Source organism: Schistocerca americana, chromosome 5 (genome assembly GCF_021461395.2).
Source record: "Schistocerca americana isolate TAMUIC-IGC-003095 chromosome 5, iqSchAmer2.1, whole genome shotgun sequence".
NCBI lineage: Eukaryota > Metazoa > Arthropoda > Insecta > Orthoptera > Acrididae > Schistocerca > Schistocerca americana.
Genome location: NC_060123.1, coordinates 63,426,370 through 63,443,328, shown reverse-complemented (window position 1 = coordinate 63,443,328; position 16,959 = coordinate 63,426,370). Strand labels below are relative to the sequence as shown.

Here is a 16,959-nt window from a genome sequence, read left to right as displayed (position 1 = left end):
ATGGACATTTAATGAGTGCCAATCTCATTTTTAAAGTCTGATACCCTACCATGACACTACCACAACGAGCAGGTGATATCGGTCTAATTCGTGTCTACAACTGCACGCAAGCTCTCTCTCTTAGCACTAAGTGTCGCCAGTGGACCTCTGCCCACGGGCAGTGGTTTAATTCTGGTAGCTGAAGTGGCAACATGCTCTCTACAATCATGGGTTTTCAAAGGACACATTTCACAGTCACTCGCTCACATAATAGAGCTCATGACTGCCATCAGCTTACTTAGTAGCAGACCCGCAATTGACATAGATACCCAACACAAAAGACTACTATTGCCTTACCAACAGTAACGACCCATCAATACGGTCGCACTGTGGCACCCCCAATTGACTGGAACATGGTGTGTATTACACATGCCTTTTTCATCTATGTCAGTGCATTAATTGTGGTACATGGTGGTGAATGGGGAATTCATTATCTATCAGAGGCTACACTCCATTTATGTGACAGATGACTCCTCCCATTTGAGATGCAAAGCTGTTGATTCAGATGTGCACTGCCTGAGTTGCGGTGACTGCTGGTGGCTCTCACAACCCATACTGGCATTACTGTTGTCAACTGCTGGAATCCATCCCTCGTGAAGATGTATTGTGCCCAGTTAGAGTATATTTCCCAACAGCCAAGACAAGTGTCATTAACTGGCCAAAACGCATGGCTGTTTACTACATCTTTCATAATGCACACAAAAATACACTAGACGTTTGCTCCCTACTGATGATGACACATGCTGTTTTTAGTCACCACTCGAAGTACATGATGTACTTCACTAATTACTCGGGTTCATTATTTGCGGACCATCCTGCTCATTCTGACGTTCTGGGTATGAGACTCAGTTATGAAGGTTCCTGGAGCATACCGATCCCCTACAGACGGAATAGGGGGAATCCCTACCAGCAGATGCTGATGACTTGGATACTCATTACTGGGGAAGGGGAAATCCGAAGGTCATGAGTTCAATCCTCACAAGGTACTGATCATAACTTTGGAATTGAACATTGGTAACTACTAGTGTATTCAAAAGGCACTACTAGTACTGTCCTTCAGCTCTATGCTCATGTTCTTTTATATTATACATGCACGTAAATTTCATGAAAACCTGTTATATATTGTGCTTTATATCAATGTGGTAAAAATATCATCATCTGTTCCCCTACCTGTTGATAGGTGCTTGCCCTGCTAGGCAGCTTTTTCCTTGTAGGACGGGAGGGGAGGGGGGGGGGGTTGGGCAGGGAGTAGCGTCTTTGACTGGTAGGCACACGTCTGAACCTCACCACTGCTTAAATTTTGAATAAAAATCATAAGCTATGGTGGTCAACGACTTCTAGCATAAGAAGTCACCCTTGTTTTGGAGGATCAGAGATACTGAGCATTCTCTTGTCCTTGGGGTGGGAAACTGCCTCTAAAAGTTGGAAGAATCCGCAATGATCAATGGTATTAGGGTGCAGGGAACAATGGAAACCACTGCATTAAAGACACATAATATGTATCCGCAGGACATGTGGCCTGTAAGTGAAAAAGTATCATGATGATCTTTCCATTGCAAAGATTCTGGAGTAAACTCCCATTCGTATCTCCAGGAGAGGACTGCCACATGGGAGGTGACCATGAGAAAAATACTGAATAACCAACAAAAGGGTAATGTTCAATAAATCTGGGTGTGGAATTTCAGACGTTTGAACTTCGTAGGGGACCTAGAAAATTTTAAAAGAGAAATGCTTAGGCTCGGTCTAGATATATTTGATATCAGTGAAGTGAAACGGAAAGAAGACAAGGATTTCTCATCAGATGAATATAGGGTAATATCAACAGCACCACAAAATGGCTAACTGAGAGTAGGACACATTATGAATACGAAGGTGGGCAGAGAGTGAGTTATTGTGAACAGTTCAGGGATAGTGTTGTTTTCATCAGAATTGACAGCAAACCAACAATGACAAAAATACTTCAGATATACATGCCAATGTCGCAAGCAGAAGTTGAAGAGATAGACAAAATATATGAGGATATTGAAATGGTAATTCAGTATGCAAAGGGAGATGAAAATCTAATAGTCATGGGAAATTGGAACGAGGTTGTAGGGAAAGGATTAAAAGAAAGGGTTATGGTAAAATATGGGCTTGGTAGTAGAAATATTAGAGGAGAAAAGATAACCGTGTTCTGCAATAAATTTCAGCTAGTAATAGCAAATACCATGTTCAAGATTCACAAAATGAGAAGGTATGCTTCAAAAAGGCTGGGAAATTCCATTTAGATTACATGATGGTCAGGGAGAGATACCAAAATCAGATATTGGACTGTACAGCATACCCAGGAGCAGACAGATATAGAGTCAGATCACAATTTAGTAATGATGAAGAGTAGACTGAAGTTGAAGAGAATAGTCAGGAACAATCAATGCGCAAAGAGGTGGAATATGGAAGTACAAAGGAACGAAGAGATATGCTTGAAGTTCTACGAGCCTATAAATACTGCAATAATTAACAGCTCAGTAGGTAGTTCAGTGGAAGAGGAATGGACATCTCTAAAACGGCCACTCACAGAAGTTGCAAAGAAAAACACACTTACTAGGAAAGTAACTGGGAAGAAACCATGGATAACAGAAGAAATATTTCAGTTGACTGACGAGAGAAGGAAGAACAAAAGTATTCAGGGAAATTCAGGAATACTAATACAGAAGTCACTAGGAAATGAAATAAACAAGAAGTGCAGGGAAACTAAGGCGAAATAGTTACATGAGAAATCAAAAAAATAAATTAATGTTGGAAGAGCTGATTCAGCATATCAAAAAGTCAAAACAACCTTCCGTGACATTAAAAGCAAGGGTGGTAAATTGAGAGTACAATGGGAATTAAACTGTTAAATGCAGAGGAGAGAGTGGACAGGTGAAAGAGTATACAGAAGGCTTTCTTGTATGGGAGCCTTGCTTGGAGATATGATAGAAGAACGATCAGGAGTCAACATGGGAGAGATAAGGGAGTCAGTGTTACTGAGTCAGAATTTAAAAGAGTTTTGGATGTCTCAAGATCAAATAAAGCATAAGGAATAGATAACATTCCATTAAGATTTCTAAAGCCATTGGGGGAAGTGGCAGATAAATGATGTTTCACAGCGGTGTGTTGAACGTGAGGTAGAAGTTCGGGTTGGTTGCACCAAACAACACCCATTTAGCAGCAGTTCATTTATTCACCTAAACACATGCACGGCTCACAAAGAACTGAACATGGCGGACCAGCCCAAAAACAATGCTCAGAGTCCAAAGACGAAAGACGATCGCATATCGCTGCTGGTGTCGACCTCATCAGCGCCACATAGCCCCACCCCCCTCCCCCCCCCCAGTATGGAGTACTCTTGAGAGGCCGGGAGGGGGGGGGGTTGACTAAGGCACCAGTAGGGGTGGTCCGCGGGAGCCGGACCACGGTCAGCTTGACAGCATCGTCAGGGAGCTGTGTGGGTAGATGTCGTCAAGGAAGGTTCGGCCACCGAACCTGGAAGTCGTTGAAGCGAGCCGGCGGGCGTGCGGTGACAGGTAGGCCGGCGGTTTGCGGGCAGAATGAAGTGACAACGACAATGTCTCTGGTGCCTGTGGCAAACACACAAAGCATGTCCAGGTCGACGTCGGGCAGGAGGGGAACACACTTCACCAGGTGGCAGGGAATGGTGGAGGTTGTGTCATGAGCACTGGATGAAGAGAAACACACGACGAACAGTATATGACAGCGCAGTATTATTGAGATGTCGTGGATTATGTCCGGGGGGACAGGCACAAACACCTCGAGCGAGGGCATGTTCAAGATGGGGGTGCGCGAGAAACCTCGACAGGGCAAGGCAGGCGACGGTGGAGAGGTCAAAGGGACCAGCGAAGAGCCCGGCGGCGAGGGCGTGATCATAGGTAAGCTTGTCGTGGGGAGCATTTGGTAACTAGACGGAGCGCGTGAGACCGGAGTAGAGGGCGAGGTTGGAGTAGAGCTTGACGATTGGAGCTGGAAGTCACTCGATCGAGTGTGTAAGTCCAACGTGGAGGGAGTGGTCGGAGCGTTGTGAGCCACGATAGTGAGTGGCGTGGTCGTGTCCTGAAGGGGTGTAAAAGAAGGCTCGACATGAGCAGGCTTAAGTCTGTTGAGAGAGACTGTAACAGCTGAATCTTTCATCTGGATGTCATAGGTGTTGGCTGAGCGCCAGAGAACTCAGTACGGGCCAGTATATGGAGGTTAGAGGGGAGCACGGACAGTGTCATCTCGGAGCATGACGTACTCGCAATTGTCCAGAGACTTCAGGACGTGAACCTTAGGGCGGGAATGGCTGGTGGGCGGAGGGATATGGAGGTTGATGAAGTGGCGTCTGACGCGGCACACGCTTGAAGGTAAGTCAGACTGAGGGAGAGAAGTGGGAGGGAGAACAATCTTCTGGCCATATATGAACTCGGCTATTGTGCTTTTGAGGTCTTCCTTAAAGATCGCACGAATGCCGAGTAGCACAAGGGGAAGGGCCTCCGTCCATAGAGAGTCGTGGCATCAAAGAGCCGCCTTGAAAGTGCGGTGCCAGCGCTCGACTAGCCCGTTACTTTGCAGGTGATATGCTATGGTACGGGTGCGCCGGATGCCGCAAATGTCACAAATCCCGTTGAACAGGGCCGACTCAAATTGTCTGCCCTGCTCAGTCGTGATGATAGCTGGACATCTGAAATGCGATACCCAACAGTTTCTGCCATAATATTGGGGAGGGGGACAGCCTCGACCCAGCGAGTTGTTCGGTCGATAGACGAGAGAACATAACAAAATCCGTTAGAGGGGAAGAGAGGACCGACAATGTCAATATGAATATGCTGGAAATGCACAGGAGGGATCGAAAAGGCGTCGAGGGGGGATGAAGTGTGCTTGTGTACTTTGCAGCGTTGGCACGCGACGCAGGAGTGTGCCCATTGCTGGCAGTCCTTGTTGACTTTTCTGCACACAAAGCGTTCCGCTACGAGGCGGGCGGACGCACGAACACCGGGGTAGGCGAAATTATGCAATGTGTTGAAGACAGCCCGATGAAGTGTGGTTGGGATGAGGGGGCGTAACGTGCCTGTGCTTTCATCGCACCAGATCTCACCGGAAATGCCAGGGAAGGTGGTGCAGACGAAGTGTAGTGAAGAAGTAGAGTCTGAAATCAGGTTCTGTGTTTCCTCATCAGTGGGTGGGAGGTTAGGCAATTCAGAGAGGCCTAACAGCAAATGGACGACGTCGACTCATGAAAGGAAATCAGCAACTATACTGTCAGCACCCTTTATGTGTCTGACATCGGTGGTGAACTGAGATATGAAGTCCATGTATCTGAAGCGGCGAGGAGGCGGGTCAACTGGCGGGTTTGTAATGGCCGCAGCCAGGAGTTTGTGATCAATTAAAACATAGAAAGGGCGTCCCTCAATGCCAGTCTTAAAATGCTTGATCGCTTCGCAGACCGCGGGCAACTCCCTGTCAAACGCGGAATATTTCCGTTGCACATTGGTGAGCTTGCGTGAGAAGAACTGCAGAGGCGAAGTTTGGCCGTCAATCGTCTGGCTAAGGACAGCGCCGATGGCAGTATCATTCGCGTCTGTGGAGATTAAAAGCTGCGCATTGGGATGAGGATGCGCGATGGCGCAGGCCTCGGCAAGAAGATTTTTGAGGGCAGTGAAAGAGTCAGTCATAGCAGGGGTCCATGGAACGGGCCGAGATCCAGAAGTGTTGGTGCCTGCCAAGGCATCCGTCAGTGGAGCCTGAATCTCCGCAGCCCAAGGTAGATGTCGGCAATAATAATTAACCGTCCCCAGAAAGCGCTGGAGCTCTTTGAATGATGAAGGTCTGGGTAGGTTTAATATTGTTTGTACTTTCTCAGGGGGCGGTGAAATGCCATTGGCAGAGACCTGAAAACCAAGAAAAGTAACAGCGGGTTGATGTAGCTGCAATTTTTCCTGGTTGGTCTCGATGCCTGCAGCTGCGAGAGTGTTCATAACAGTTTGCACATGTCGAACGTTGTCCTCGATGGAGGAGCTGAACACAAGAATGTCATCAAGATATGCAAAGCAGAATTTTAGGTCGAATAGCGCTTCATCGATGAAGCGTTGCCAGGTTGGGTTGCGTTTTTCAGACCGAAGGACATGAATCGAAACTGAAATAACCCGATCGGGGTGGTGATTGCTGTCTTCTCGGAGGAGCACAGGGGAAGTGAGTCTTGGACGGATGATGAAACACGGTGTTTTGCACTAGGTCCGGTGAAAGTTTGTGGTGTCGCAAGAAGTCACTGCCTAGTATAGGTTTGTCAATTTCGCACACTAAAAAAGTCCAATAGAGTTTGCAGTTTGCGGAGAGTGAGACAACGTGGGAAGTTGAACCTGAGCACTGTAGTTTAGTTGAATTCATGGCTTGCAGTGAAGTATGATGAGGGCGGATGTTCGACGACACAAAGGACGTAGGCAGCACCAAAACATTGGCGCCTGTGTCCACTAGGAAAAGGTATCCCGACGAAATGTCTTTAATGTAAAGTCATCCACAATTACCCGGTTGTTCCCGGACAGAATGGAGCACTGGGAGGGAGAGGGGGGGCGGGGGGTGCCTGTCATGATGTGCGCAGAAGGTGGCACCCGCACCTACCTGCGATTGGCATTTGGGAAGTAGCAGGGTGGTCTGCAGTTCCGTGCCGCCTCACCAAACTGTGTGTGGAAATAACAGTACGGGTAGTGCGGATGCATTTCCTGCGGATTGTTCATTGCTAGTGGCGGTGGCTGAGGTTCGGTGGCCGCAGCAGGTTCGGTTGCAGGAGGTGGTGTGACCATGGACGGAGCCGGTGACGTCCCAGTTGCTTGTTTACTGCTTCCCAGAGCGAGCGGAACGGTCAGCACAGTATGGCCCCGGCCGTGTCCGGCCGCAGGGCGATGACCCTGAACCTGAGACTTGTCAGGTAGGCAGTGGCTGGTGAAACAGAGGAGTGATGCATCACGTAGCTTGTCAGCAATTGTCATTCTTTGCTCGACAGTTTCAGGAAACCTTTGAGCCAGAGCAAAACGGATGTGAGGAGATAGTTTATCTGACAAGATGGTGAGGAGAGCTGTGTCAGAGAATAGATCGGCGCTGACCAGGGCACGTAGCCGTCTCCAATGCTGGGAAGGTTTGTCATTGCCTAGTTGCTCAACGTGGAGCACTTGCCATATTGCTGCCTCAGTTGAGCGTTCAAGCCGACGTAGAACTGTCTTTTTGGCTAGAGTGTACCGGGTAGATGAGTTTGGGGTGTCGATCAGGTCAACAATCAAGTCCTCCTGCTCGTGCAGGTGGGTGATGAGGCACAGAAACCTGGTTGACTCATCGAGTTTGTAATGGTCGAACACTTTGTCCACAATTTTGAACCAGGTTGCTGTTCTGTCAGGATTAAACGGCGGCAGTGTCGGTAAGTGTTGTAGAATGTTCAGAAGAACAGGTTGAGTTGAGTTTGTTGGGGCACTGCTTGAATTGAGCTGTTGTTGCTGAAGTATTCCAGGAGAGTGTGCCTCCAGGGGATGTGGCAATGACAGCTGTTCAGGTGGCTGCGTGAAGGTGACACATTGTTGTTGAGCGCGATCCGTCACGGCGCGGAAGCCCGACACGGGTGAGACACCGTAATGTGTCGATTGCAGTTGCAGAAGCTCAACACGTTGCGAGATGTGCCAAGAACGGTGGCAGAAGCTCGACTGGAGGCGGCGCGGGGGCGACAGGTGAGAACAAGTTCAAAGTTTGAGAACGCGTGTTAGTCTGCGGAGAGCTTGACGTATGATCATAGCCTGGGCCACGTGTGTTGCAGGGAGGCTGCGGAGGTGCGGGCTGTCCAGAACCACAGTGTGGAAAATGATGTCGAACATGGGATGGAATGTGTAAATATTCACTGTTCATAGTCGCTCCACTCAAAACGGTGTGCGGATAAGGTGAATGTAGTGGCACAAAACACTGAGGCGTAGCAGTGGGACGTAGGTTAGGCACAGATAACAAGTTATTGTTCCTGTTGCAGGACAAGGTATCGAAGTAGGAAGGCATCTGCTGATGCTGAACTGAGGCAGGCGCGGGCGTGGTCGGATGCTGAGGAGGTAGACCTGTGAACGAAGCAGTTCTGGCCACGTGGCAGGTATCCGCGTGGTACTGCACAGATTGCGGCATGGCAAATCGTTGTCCTGGCAGTAGTAGGTTGTCCAACGAAGCATTTGCAGAAATCGGCATTGGTCCCGCACTGTACGGAGATCTGTGAGAGATAACTGCACAGTCCATGAGGGAGGGCACATGTGGCGGGAACAAAGGCGTTTGATAGCCGGAGTCATGTGCACTCCTAACCTCACTTATTGTTGCAGGCTTGAAAACGTCCGGCGAAATTGGCGGAATCATCGAGTGAGAGGCATCGTGTTGCAGTCCTGGTGGGTGTACATCGCCCGCAACGCGATGCATGTCAATCACAAAATCCGGCATTAGGCACTGGACCGAAGCCATTGTTCGAATGCTGAGCTTATGTGAGACATATGGGTACATTATTCCACGCTGCTTCACATCCATCCCAGAGATCATTAACTGCAGTGAATGGCAAATGAAGACATGCTAGTCTCCTGGCAACCTCTTCAATTTTGGTAAATCTGGAGAACTAGCTGCCCAGTGCAAGAATCAAACTCCTTCTGTACTGAGTTGGTCAGGCTCTGGCTTACATGATATCATGTGACAAAAGTGAGAGTTAAAAAGTTTAGCATGAGAAATATTTTTAGACTCCGTGATCGATGGCATGGAGGTCATTCTATTCGAGATACTGCATCATGTTTAAGCTTAGAATGTGTCCTAAGATTACAAAAAAGGAGGATGTCAAAGTCATTGGATGTTCGCTCTGTGGATCACTTCTGCTAGACATCTAGCAGACGTGTGATCTGTGCTTTCTTCAAACTACTGCACAAAACTTCTTGTATAAATGAAGGATGGCCTCCCCCACCCCTGGGGATACAACCTTGTCAAAGGCATCCTATGTGCCAGGTGGGGTGGGAGGGGTGGCGGGGAGGGGGGGTTGTGAGCTTTGAGAAGCTCTGGGCCATGGCAGCAGTAGTGTAGCTGCTGGCAGGGTCGCCCAAGCCAAATTGGTGCCAGTGGAGGAGTCAGAAAAAGGGCTGACTGCACCAACATTGATTAATAGTTTAACTGTGGTTTTGTTGGCATTAAATCCCGGCTGATGTAAAATTCAACTGCACCACCCTCGGTTCAAGTTAAACGAGGAAGCTGACCATGGTTAAAGTTGACCGAGATTGGAGGCTCATTTATCTTTAACTAATCATGGTTAAAATATAAAGATGCTGGCACCTTTTGATGTTTTAAATGGCACAGAAGATGAAAAATATTGTATCTTGACCACACAAATCATAGCACAACTGTGCTAGAGTACTTGTGGAAAGGGGAAATCCTTTCAAGGATTACAGGGACTGGAAATCTGGTAAGAGATTTTGTCTTTCAAAAGAGACAATGTGATTGTTATTAGGTCAAATTAACAAGAGGTTGAAATTTCCTACTTATTGGAATAGCCCTGTCTCACTCCATGAACAGACTTCTATGTCATTAAGGGCATATGCAGCTGGTGCATTTAATACTGTTACTGGTGATAGTGCTAATGCACATGAATAAAACAGCACAAAGAATTATCAATGATCATGCAATGTCTGCACATTACATAAAGTTTCCTTCTTGAGCAGAATTACATGTTGTGATAGACGGCTTCAGCATACTGGATGGGTTTCCTGGAGTCATTGGTACAGTGGATTCCAATGCTACGACACAATGATGATCTATCAAAAGTGCATCACTTTGTTACAATTTATAATAGTTACATATCAAATAATGACATTTGTAAATATGGTCTTTACACCGTGTATATCGATTTGGAGAGATGGTTACCCTTTTGAAGTCATAGCCTAACTGATAGCACTGTGAACTGTGAAGAGAAGGGTAATAGGTTTGTGTCCACCTCCCTATAATTTTTTTCCCTTTTTTTTCACCTTTTGTTTTCTAACAGGTTCTGGGTCTTTCCTCTTAATTTAATAGAAGTTTCATATGCAGTAGTCGATGTGATTTATTATAAATGGTGCATTTGCTGCAATTCTTGTTGCAAAGGCCAGTGTTTGGAATGTTACCCCAGTGGCTAGTAATCTTAACGTACCAGTCGGTCCACATCATAAAGTAAACACAACTCACGCACAGGAAGTTTTAATTCTTATGAAACGTTGTATAAAATATATTTATACCTAGTCTTGGTTGGCATGGATTGCCAATGTTTGTACCTTGTCAGAAAGTATCTTTTTTGATGGGGATGAGCATCTCTGAAAAGATCTCCTCTTCCATTCAAAAGAAATCTTAATCTCAAAATCCATGTGATGAAGCATGTTATTTCAGAGTGATGGTAGTCAATGCAACAACAGGAATATGGGCATCATGCATGTGCAAACTGACATTAGACACTACAGTTTAATGATAAAGAATTTAAAACAAAAAATGGGACGAAGATTCTAGTTAAAGAATAACTTCTACTTGTATGTCTCAGGTTGTTCACTGTTCAAGCCATTGATGAGTCCTAAGTCTTCTTAACACAGCACCAGCCCATTTTTTTGCATTATAAAATTTTCGTATTACAGCCAACCAGCTCCAAAACGATACCAGTTTGAAATTTTGAGAAATTAGGCCTCATTTTCCTGTTCTCCACAGCACAGTAACCATACCCACATTATGATAAAAAACTGAAAAGAGCGCATCAAGTACCAAGGACAGCAATTATCATTGGCTTTGCATGTATAATGAGCACTTTCCTTTGTAACACATGGAGTCAAATTCCCTGTTAGCTAAACATGTTCCACTATCCAACATTTAATGTTGGGTGTAGTGCAGAGACAACTTAATCTTAATTAAGCTTTAACTGTGATCACGAGACCCTCAGTTATCTTGCTTTTTAATTGATGTTGATGCAGTTTGCGAGAAGTGTGTTACGCTACAGGGTACGGGGGCCTCTACAGACTATGTCGTCAAAGTGAAAGCCCGGTCCTCCAGGTTGGAGGTTGCTTGCAGACTCGCCCCCACCTTGCAAAAAGTCTTTCATTGTGATAATTTAATAGCTAATGCTGGACTGCCCTTACAAAGACGAATTGCACCAAGGAACAGGAATGTGGATGTACTGATGCTTAAATTTGCAATGTGTATTGTACATACACTGCTACAGATAGCAGTTATGAACAGTATTGTGGAAGAGATGCTAAGTTATGGAAAAGGAGTTGTTACACTTTGGGAATCAGGTGGAAAGGAAGGGGTGAGATTCATAAGCATAAATTCTCCTTACATTATTCAGGAAAAGACAAAAGACAAGGGGAGCGTTGAGTTGGATTTATAGTCTCCAAGGATATGCATAGATCTGTTATTGCTTTCAGTCCACATAATAAAAGAACATGTACTCTGCACATCAAAGGCAAATTTCACAATGTGACCTTTGTGGCTGTATATGCACTAACAGCAGAATCAAATGAAGACATAGTAGATAGATTCTATGATTATCTACAGGAGGTTTTGTGACGGAATACCTAAACATGACCCAAAAAATAGTCCTTGGTGAGTATAATGCCAAACTGGGCAAAGAAGAAGCTTTCAGCAGCATCTTTGGTAAGGAAAGTCTGCATGATGAAATTATTAATAACGGTATGAAGATTTTTGCCCAGTTTGCTTCTGTAACGAATTACAGTAAGTACCTGTTTCTCAAGGAAAAAAATCTACAAAGGGGCCTGGGAAACATCAGGAACAAACAAAGCAAACCAAATAGACCAAATGTGGGTGTTGAAGAGGTGGGCATCTGATCACGGTAAGCATGCACTTTCTGAAGAGCTAATTACAATTCTGGCCATTACCTATTAGGAGCCAAAATGAGGCATAAACTTGCTATGGTTGCCAAAGGAAATAGTATCAAAGTAAAGAAATGGAATATAGAACATCTGAAAGATATGTTTACTATACAAGAGTATCAGAACAGATTGAGATATGAGTTACAAACAAAAGATGATGAAAAAATGCCATTTTGACAATGCACATGAAATACTGTGAGAGGCAAGGAGACAGAAATGAAGACTGTTATGATGATGTATGTAGGCAGACAGTGGAACAGAAAAGGAAGCAAGACTGAACAAATGAGGTGTTATATAATGAAAAAAGAATAGAGGCAGCAAAGATACGCAGGAGGGAAAAAAAAGTGAAGTTACAAGAGGAAAGAGAGGAGATGGAAGGGCACTACCATAGGAATAAGAGCAGAGATGTTTATAAGAAAATTAAAGAACAATCTCAAGAATACAGAAAAAAACATATGCAAGGAAGAAAGAGGGAAATTAGCTGACAGATAGACGAGATGTTTTGGATAGATGGAGAGCATACTTCAAGGAAATTCTGAAGGACAGTCCTATCAGGGGTGAGCAGCTACTCAGCTACACTGCACATGCGATACAAGAACTCACATCAGAAGACGTACAGAAGGTATTGCACTGATCAGAAAACTACAAAGCCCAGGAACTGACATTGATAACTGCAGAACTGTTAAAAAATGGGAGAATTGGTCTCCATAAGTGAAAGCATAAACTCATCAAGTTGATATGGAATCAGGAAAGAATCTCCAGAGAGTGGACCTTGGAATAACCCAACCAATCCATAAGAAAAGAGACAAGACTTGTTATTCGAATTACCCAGCTGAATGTAACCTGTAAGGTTCTCTGTAGAGTTACAACAGGGTAGTTCTATATGTAGAAGAGATTCTGGAAGAATACCAGTGTGGATTTCAGCCTAATTGGTAAACAACAGATCAGATATTTGTGCTGAGGGAATATACGAAAAGTTATATGAGAATAATATTGAGCTTCATAACTGCTATCTAGAGTTCAAGCATGCCTCCGATAGTCTTGATAGGGCAGAAATGCTAAATGATTTGCTATTGCTTGGTATACCATCTCAGTATGTTTTATTTATCTAAGCAACATTGGCTCATTCCAAGGCTGCAGTGAGAGTGGATGGAGAACTCAGTAAATAGTTTAGCATCAATAAACAAGTCAGATAAGATGTCCTTCTCTGCAATGCTTTTTAATCTGACTCTTGAAGCAGCCATTCAAAAGCTTCAAATATATAAGGAAGGAAAATAATAACTTAGATAAACTATCAGCAGCTGGTTTCAATTTTGAACAAGTGCTGAACTTTGACTATCTGGGTTCTAGTATTAATAGGACAAAATCATGTCAACTGAAATAAAACAGCATATCCTAAGTGCTAACAGGTGGTTCCAAACTTTAAGAAATTGCTGGTCTCTAGATTATTAAAGAGGCAACAGAAACTTCAAACTTACAAGTTCACGATGAGAGCAGTTGTAACCTACAGATGTGAACATGGACACTAACTACTACTGATGAGCAGCAGCTCAGGATATTTGCACACAGGGTTCTGTGCAATGTCTATGGGCACTTCAGGATAGCAGTGGTTTCTGGAGGTCTAGAACGAACACCAATCTGGACAGACAGAGAGGAAGACCACAAAAATGGTGGATGGATGATGTGGAAAGAAATATAAAATCCCTTACAGTGATATAAAATATCTTACAGGGTCAGGGAGCGGCAGCGAACTGCACTGGAGAGGGGAGAATGGAAGAAAGTTGTTACATCGTAAAAAGAAGAAGAAGAAGAATGGCCCCTGAACCTAGGTGCAGATGTCATTTGCCCCAATAGAAGCCATAATTTACTTCCGCATTTTGGGCAAGACACCCTGGCAAGCATGTAGATTGGACATTAGCATTCCTTTATGATCTTTCTCCTATTTCCCTAAATGACTTCAACACCTGCCTAATGCTGGAGCTCCTAATACCATCAAACCCACCCTCTGTCATAATCAGATCTATTGGGAATATTAGCTCCAGTCCCAAAAGATGAGGCATCATGTGCTACATGGGATCAGTATCCATCTGCACCTAGGTTCAGGGACCATCCTTCTTCTTCTTCTGCTTATGATGTAACAACTTTCCACAGATTCATGGCAGCAACAATGTCTGTCTTTCACACTCAAGTGAATGTGGACCGGCAAGATCAAGTGCATCTGATAGTGCCGAGAGACAGAGGATCCCAAGCAATGCTTTAGGCCTCACGGGAGCCACAGTTTTTACACTGAATGTTTCAATGCCACTGCTGCCCAGGGCAGCAGCCTGCAGGCTGCTGAGAATGGCCACCACAACTTCCAACTGTTCCTGACAGACGGTGCCCAATTCCTACTGCACCTGTACACAAGCGCAATCGCTATCCATACTTAATCAACGTTTGTCTATACAAGTAATACAACACTCAACCAAGAAGTTGCTAGAAGCAATTTAAATATTGCTGGTACATTGCCTTTGGCTATCATTACACTACAAAGTCAGCTCATACAATGGAAGTGCCATAAAATACAAGAACATTCAGAAAAAAGTAAAGAGACACTAGTCAACACAGAAGCATACACCAACACTATGCATTTTTTCATAAAAGCATGTGAGAAAACGTTAAACTGAATGCTCCGCAGAAACTGGTACTGATAATGGCATCTGCACTCTACCCTGCAGCTGGAACTCTACTTAGTACAGAACTTATTAAATAAAGAAAGTTGTGTAGAGGAGAAAACAGTTTCAGTGCACTGAGGAAATATCTGAAAGAAATATTTTAATGTATTGGCAAGATAAATTCTCTCCAGGATCCTGTTACTATGATTAACTGCAACAAGGAAACATAGCAAATGAAAATATAGTGATAAATTCCAATAGAAGACAAAAAAAGGAAGTCATATCTGCTGGTATACTCATCTGTACTGTTTGTCTATGATAAGCTAATGATTCACAAGTGACTGTTGGGAACAGCAAGAGGCATGTCTTGGCCCCACAGTACGGCTGCCGAGTGAGGAGAGGTGAAAGGCAGTGTCACTGCTTCCGACAATGCTGGTGCTGTTATCCTCAACATTGTGCACAGCAATGTTACGCATCTAAGCTTGGAGATAAATGAATATCTTTCATTTAGTACCAATTTTTTCTGCTTCTGTCAGCACCAGTAAATCATCGAGTTAAGTGGACAAGCAATAGTAAGGTAACTAATACTGTCAGATGGAAGTACAGATACAAACATTACGAGATCAGTGAGGTATGGTGTGATATTCAGAGTCAACACCATAACAGAGACATCATCATTACTCATGCAGCACTTTCTTTTTCATGGCAGATGCTTCTAATGTTACAAAGATAATGTCAAAATACTATTTAGAATTTTATAGTATCAGCGCTTAAGAATATGATTTAATACAAGCATATATAGAAATGTAGCCAACAACAAATTATAGCCACACAAATGGCAGGCCAATGTCAAAAATTAACAAACATATGGCATTCATAAATATGCACTATTGCTTAATGTTAAGTCTAGCAAAAGACTACTGGCTAAAGGAAGTATCCAGTTATATGCGTTGCCATGACATGACAACATTATGGAACTACACATGAACACTTCCATAGATAGTACAAGTTGCAGAAGCATATCCCTTTTACCTCATAATAGCATGGATTTTATAATTCCTTAGATAACAGTGGCCACCACACATTATAGCAATTATGTCAGCAACATAAAAAGCAGTTAATGGGGCACTGCACACATGAAAGTTTGAAGTACCATATTAAATGAAACTTAAAGGCTGTAGTAACACTTAAACTTCTTTGTTGCTGACAACTGGCCTTCACAGTGTAGCTAACTAGGCTGTGAGGTTTAACAGTAAGCCTACTAACATAACTTATAGGCTGTAGCATTTTTCTTGGACAAGTGCTTGGCACTTTGTCTTTAGGTGTATTGTTTATGGTAGTCAAATGTTAAATATGTAGGCCTTATTACCCAATTTGATTTAAAAAGGTACCGGGTAGTTCTTGCTAGACTTAAATGTCAGTTGTACAGCTTTTCATTTTCTTATCTCTTACCTTGTAGATTACTTGAAGTGACAGTATTACACACCATTAGTTGAACTGTAAAGAAAGGCGAAGCACTGGCACACTGAGTTAATGAAGAGCATGAAAAAGTAACTAATAAGTAGATCTGTAATAGAATGCTTCTTCGTTAAGTAGCCCTACCAGTACTGAAACGTCCAATAAAATGCAAAAGTATATTCAACATCAACAAAGTTATACACACCGATATTTTGTTGATTCCATTTAAGTTTAAAACACTGTTGACACAAAAGAATCTCATATCTGTCAAGTTTTGGTTCTGTGTCTCGGCAGCATCAACAAAGGCACAAATTTTGTACCTCACATGGCCATCAGGAGATTCAAATGAGGATGGGATGCCTTTTGGAAGCTTGTATGTAAAATTATATTTATGTGATCCTTCATTCCAAAGTGGATTTTTATTGTTTACTCCTGTGGAAAAAATAGGACTTAATTGCTATAATTTCTCTGATCAAAATTTTACAAACTGAAGCACTAAAAATGTGCCTTAACAATTAATAAAAGAATTTATTTTAAAAAAGAAAAGAAAGTGCTCTGTATGAATAAACAATTACCACATACGTTACCCCTCGATGCACTAATTACTATAACTCAGTGGGGCTAACTATGATACCTATCAAACAAATTCTGAACATAAACAAGGAAATCTAGTTCTTCATTCACGTCATGAAGAAGATCGAATGACCATAACACGTCCTAAAATTACAACCATTTAGGCCAAAAGTAAATTATTCACAGGTACTGGCACTTTTCTGATGTACCCAAAAGGGACAGTGTCGCATACACAGAATGTTTTCAACGTCTAATCATGATTTTTACAATAGTGTGTGTAACCTCTCATACAGTAATTCCGCCGACTGAAGTACTCGAATACAATGAGAACTACACTA

At 43.6% G+C, this 16,959-nt stretch overlaps 1 protein-coding gene across 1 annotated transcript in view; it reads right to left on the bottom strand.

Moving 5' to 3' along the window:
- The window catches only part of LOC124615668 (arrestin domain-containing protein 1-like), a 188,860-nt gene that overhangs the window by 51,759 nt on the left and 120,142 nt on the right, over window positions 1–16,959 (bottom strand). The window contains exon 3 of the mRNA XM_047143696.1: window positions 16,254–16,480. Within this exon, the coding sequence (XP_046999652.1) occupies window positions 16,254–16,480 (227 nt within the window). The remainder of the gene's footprint in view (window positions 1–16,253; window positions 16,481–16,959) is intronic.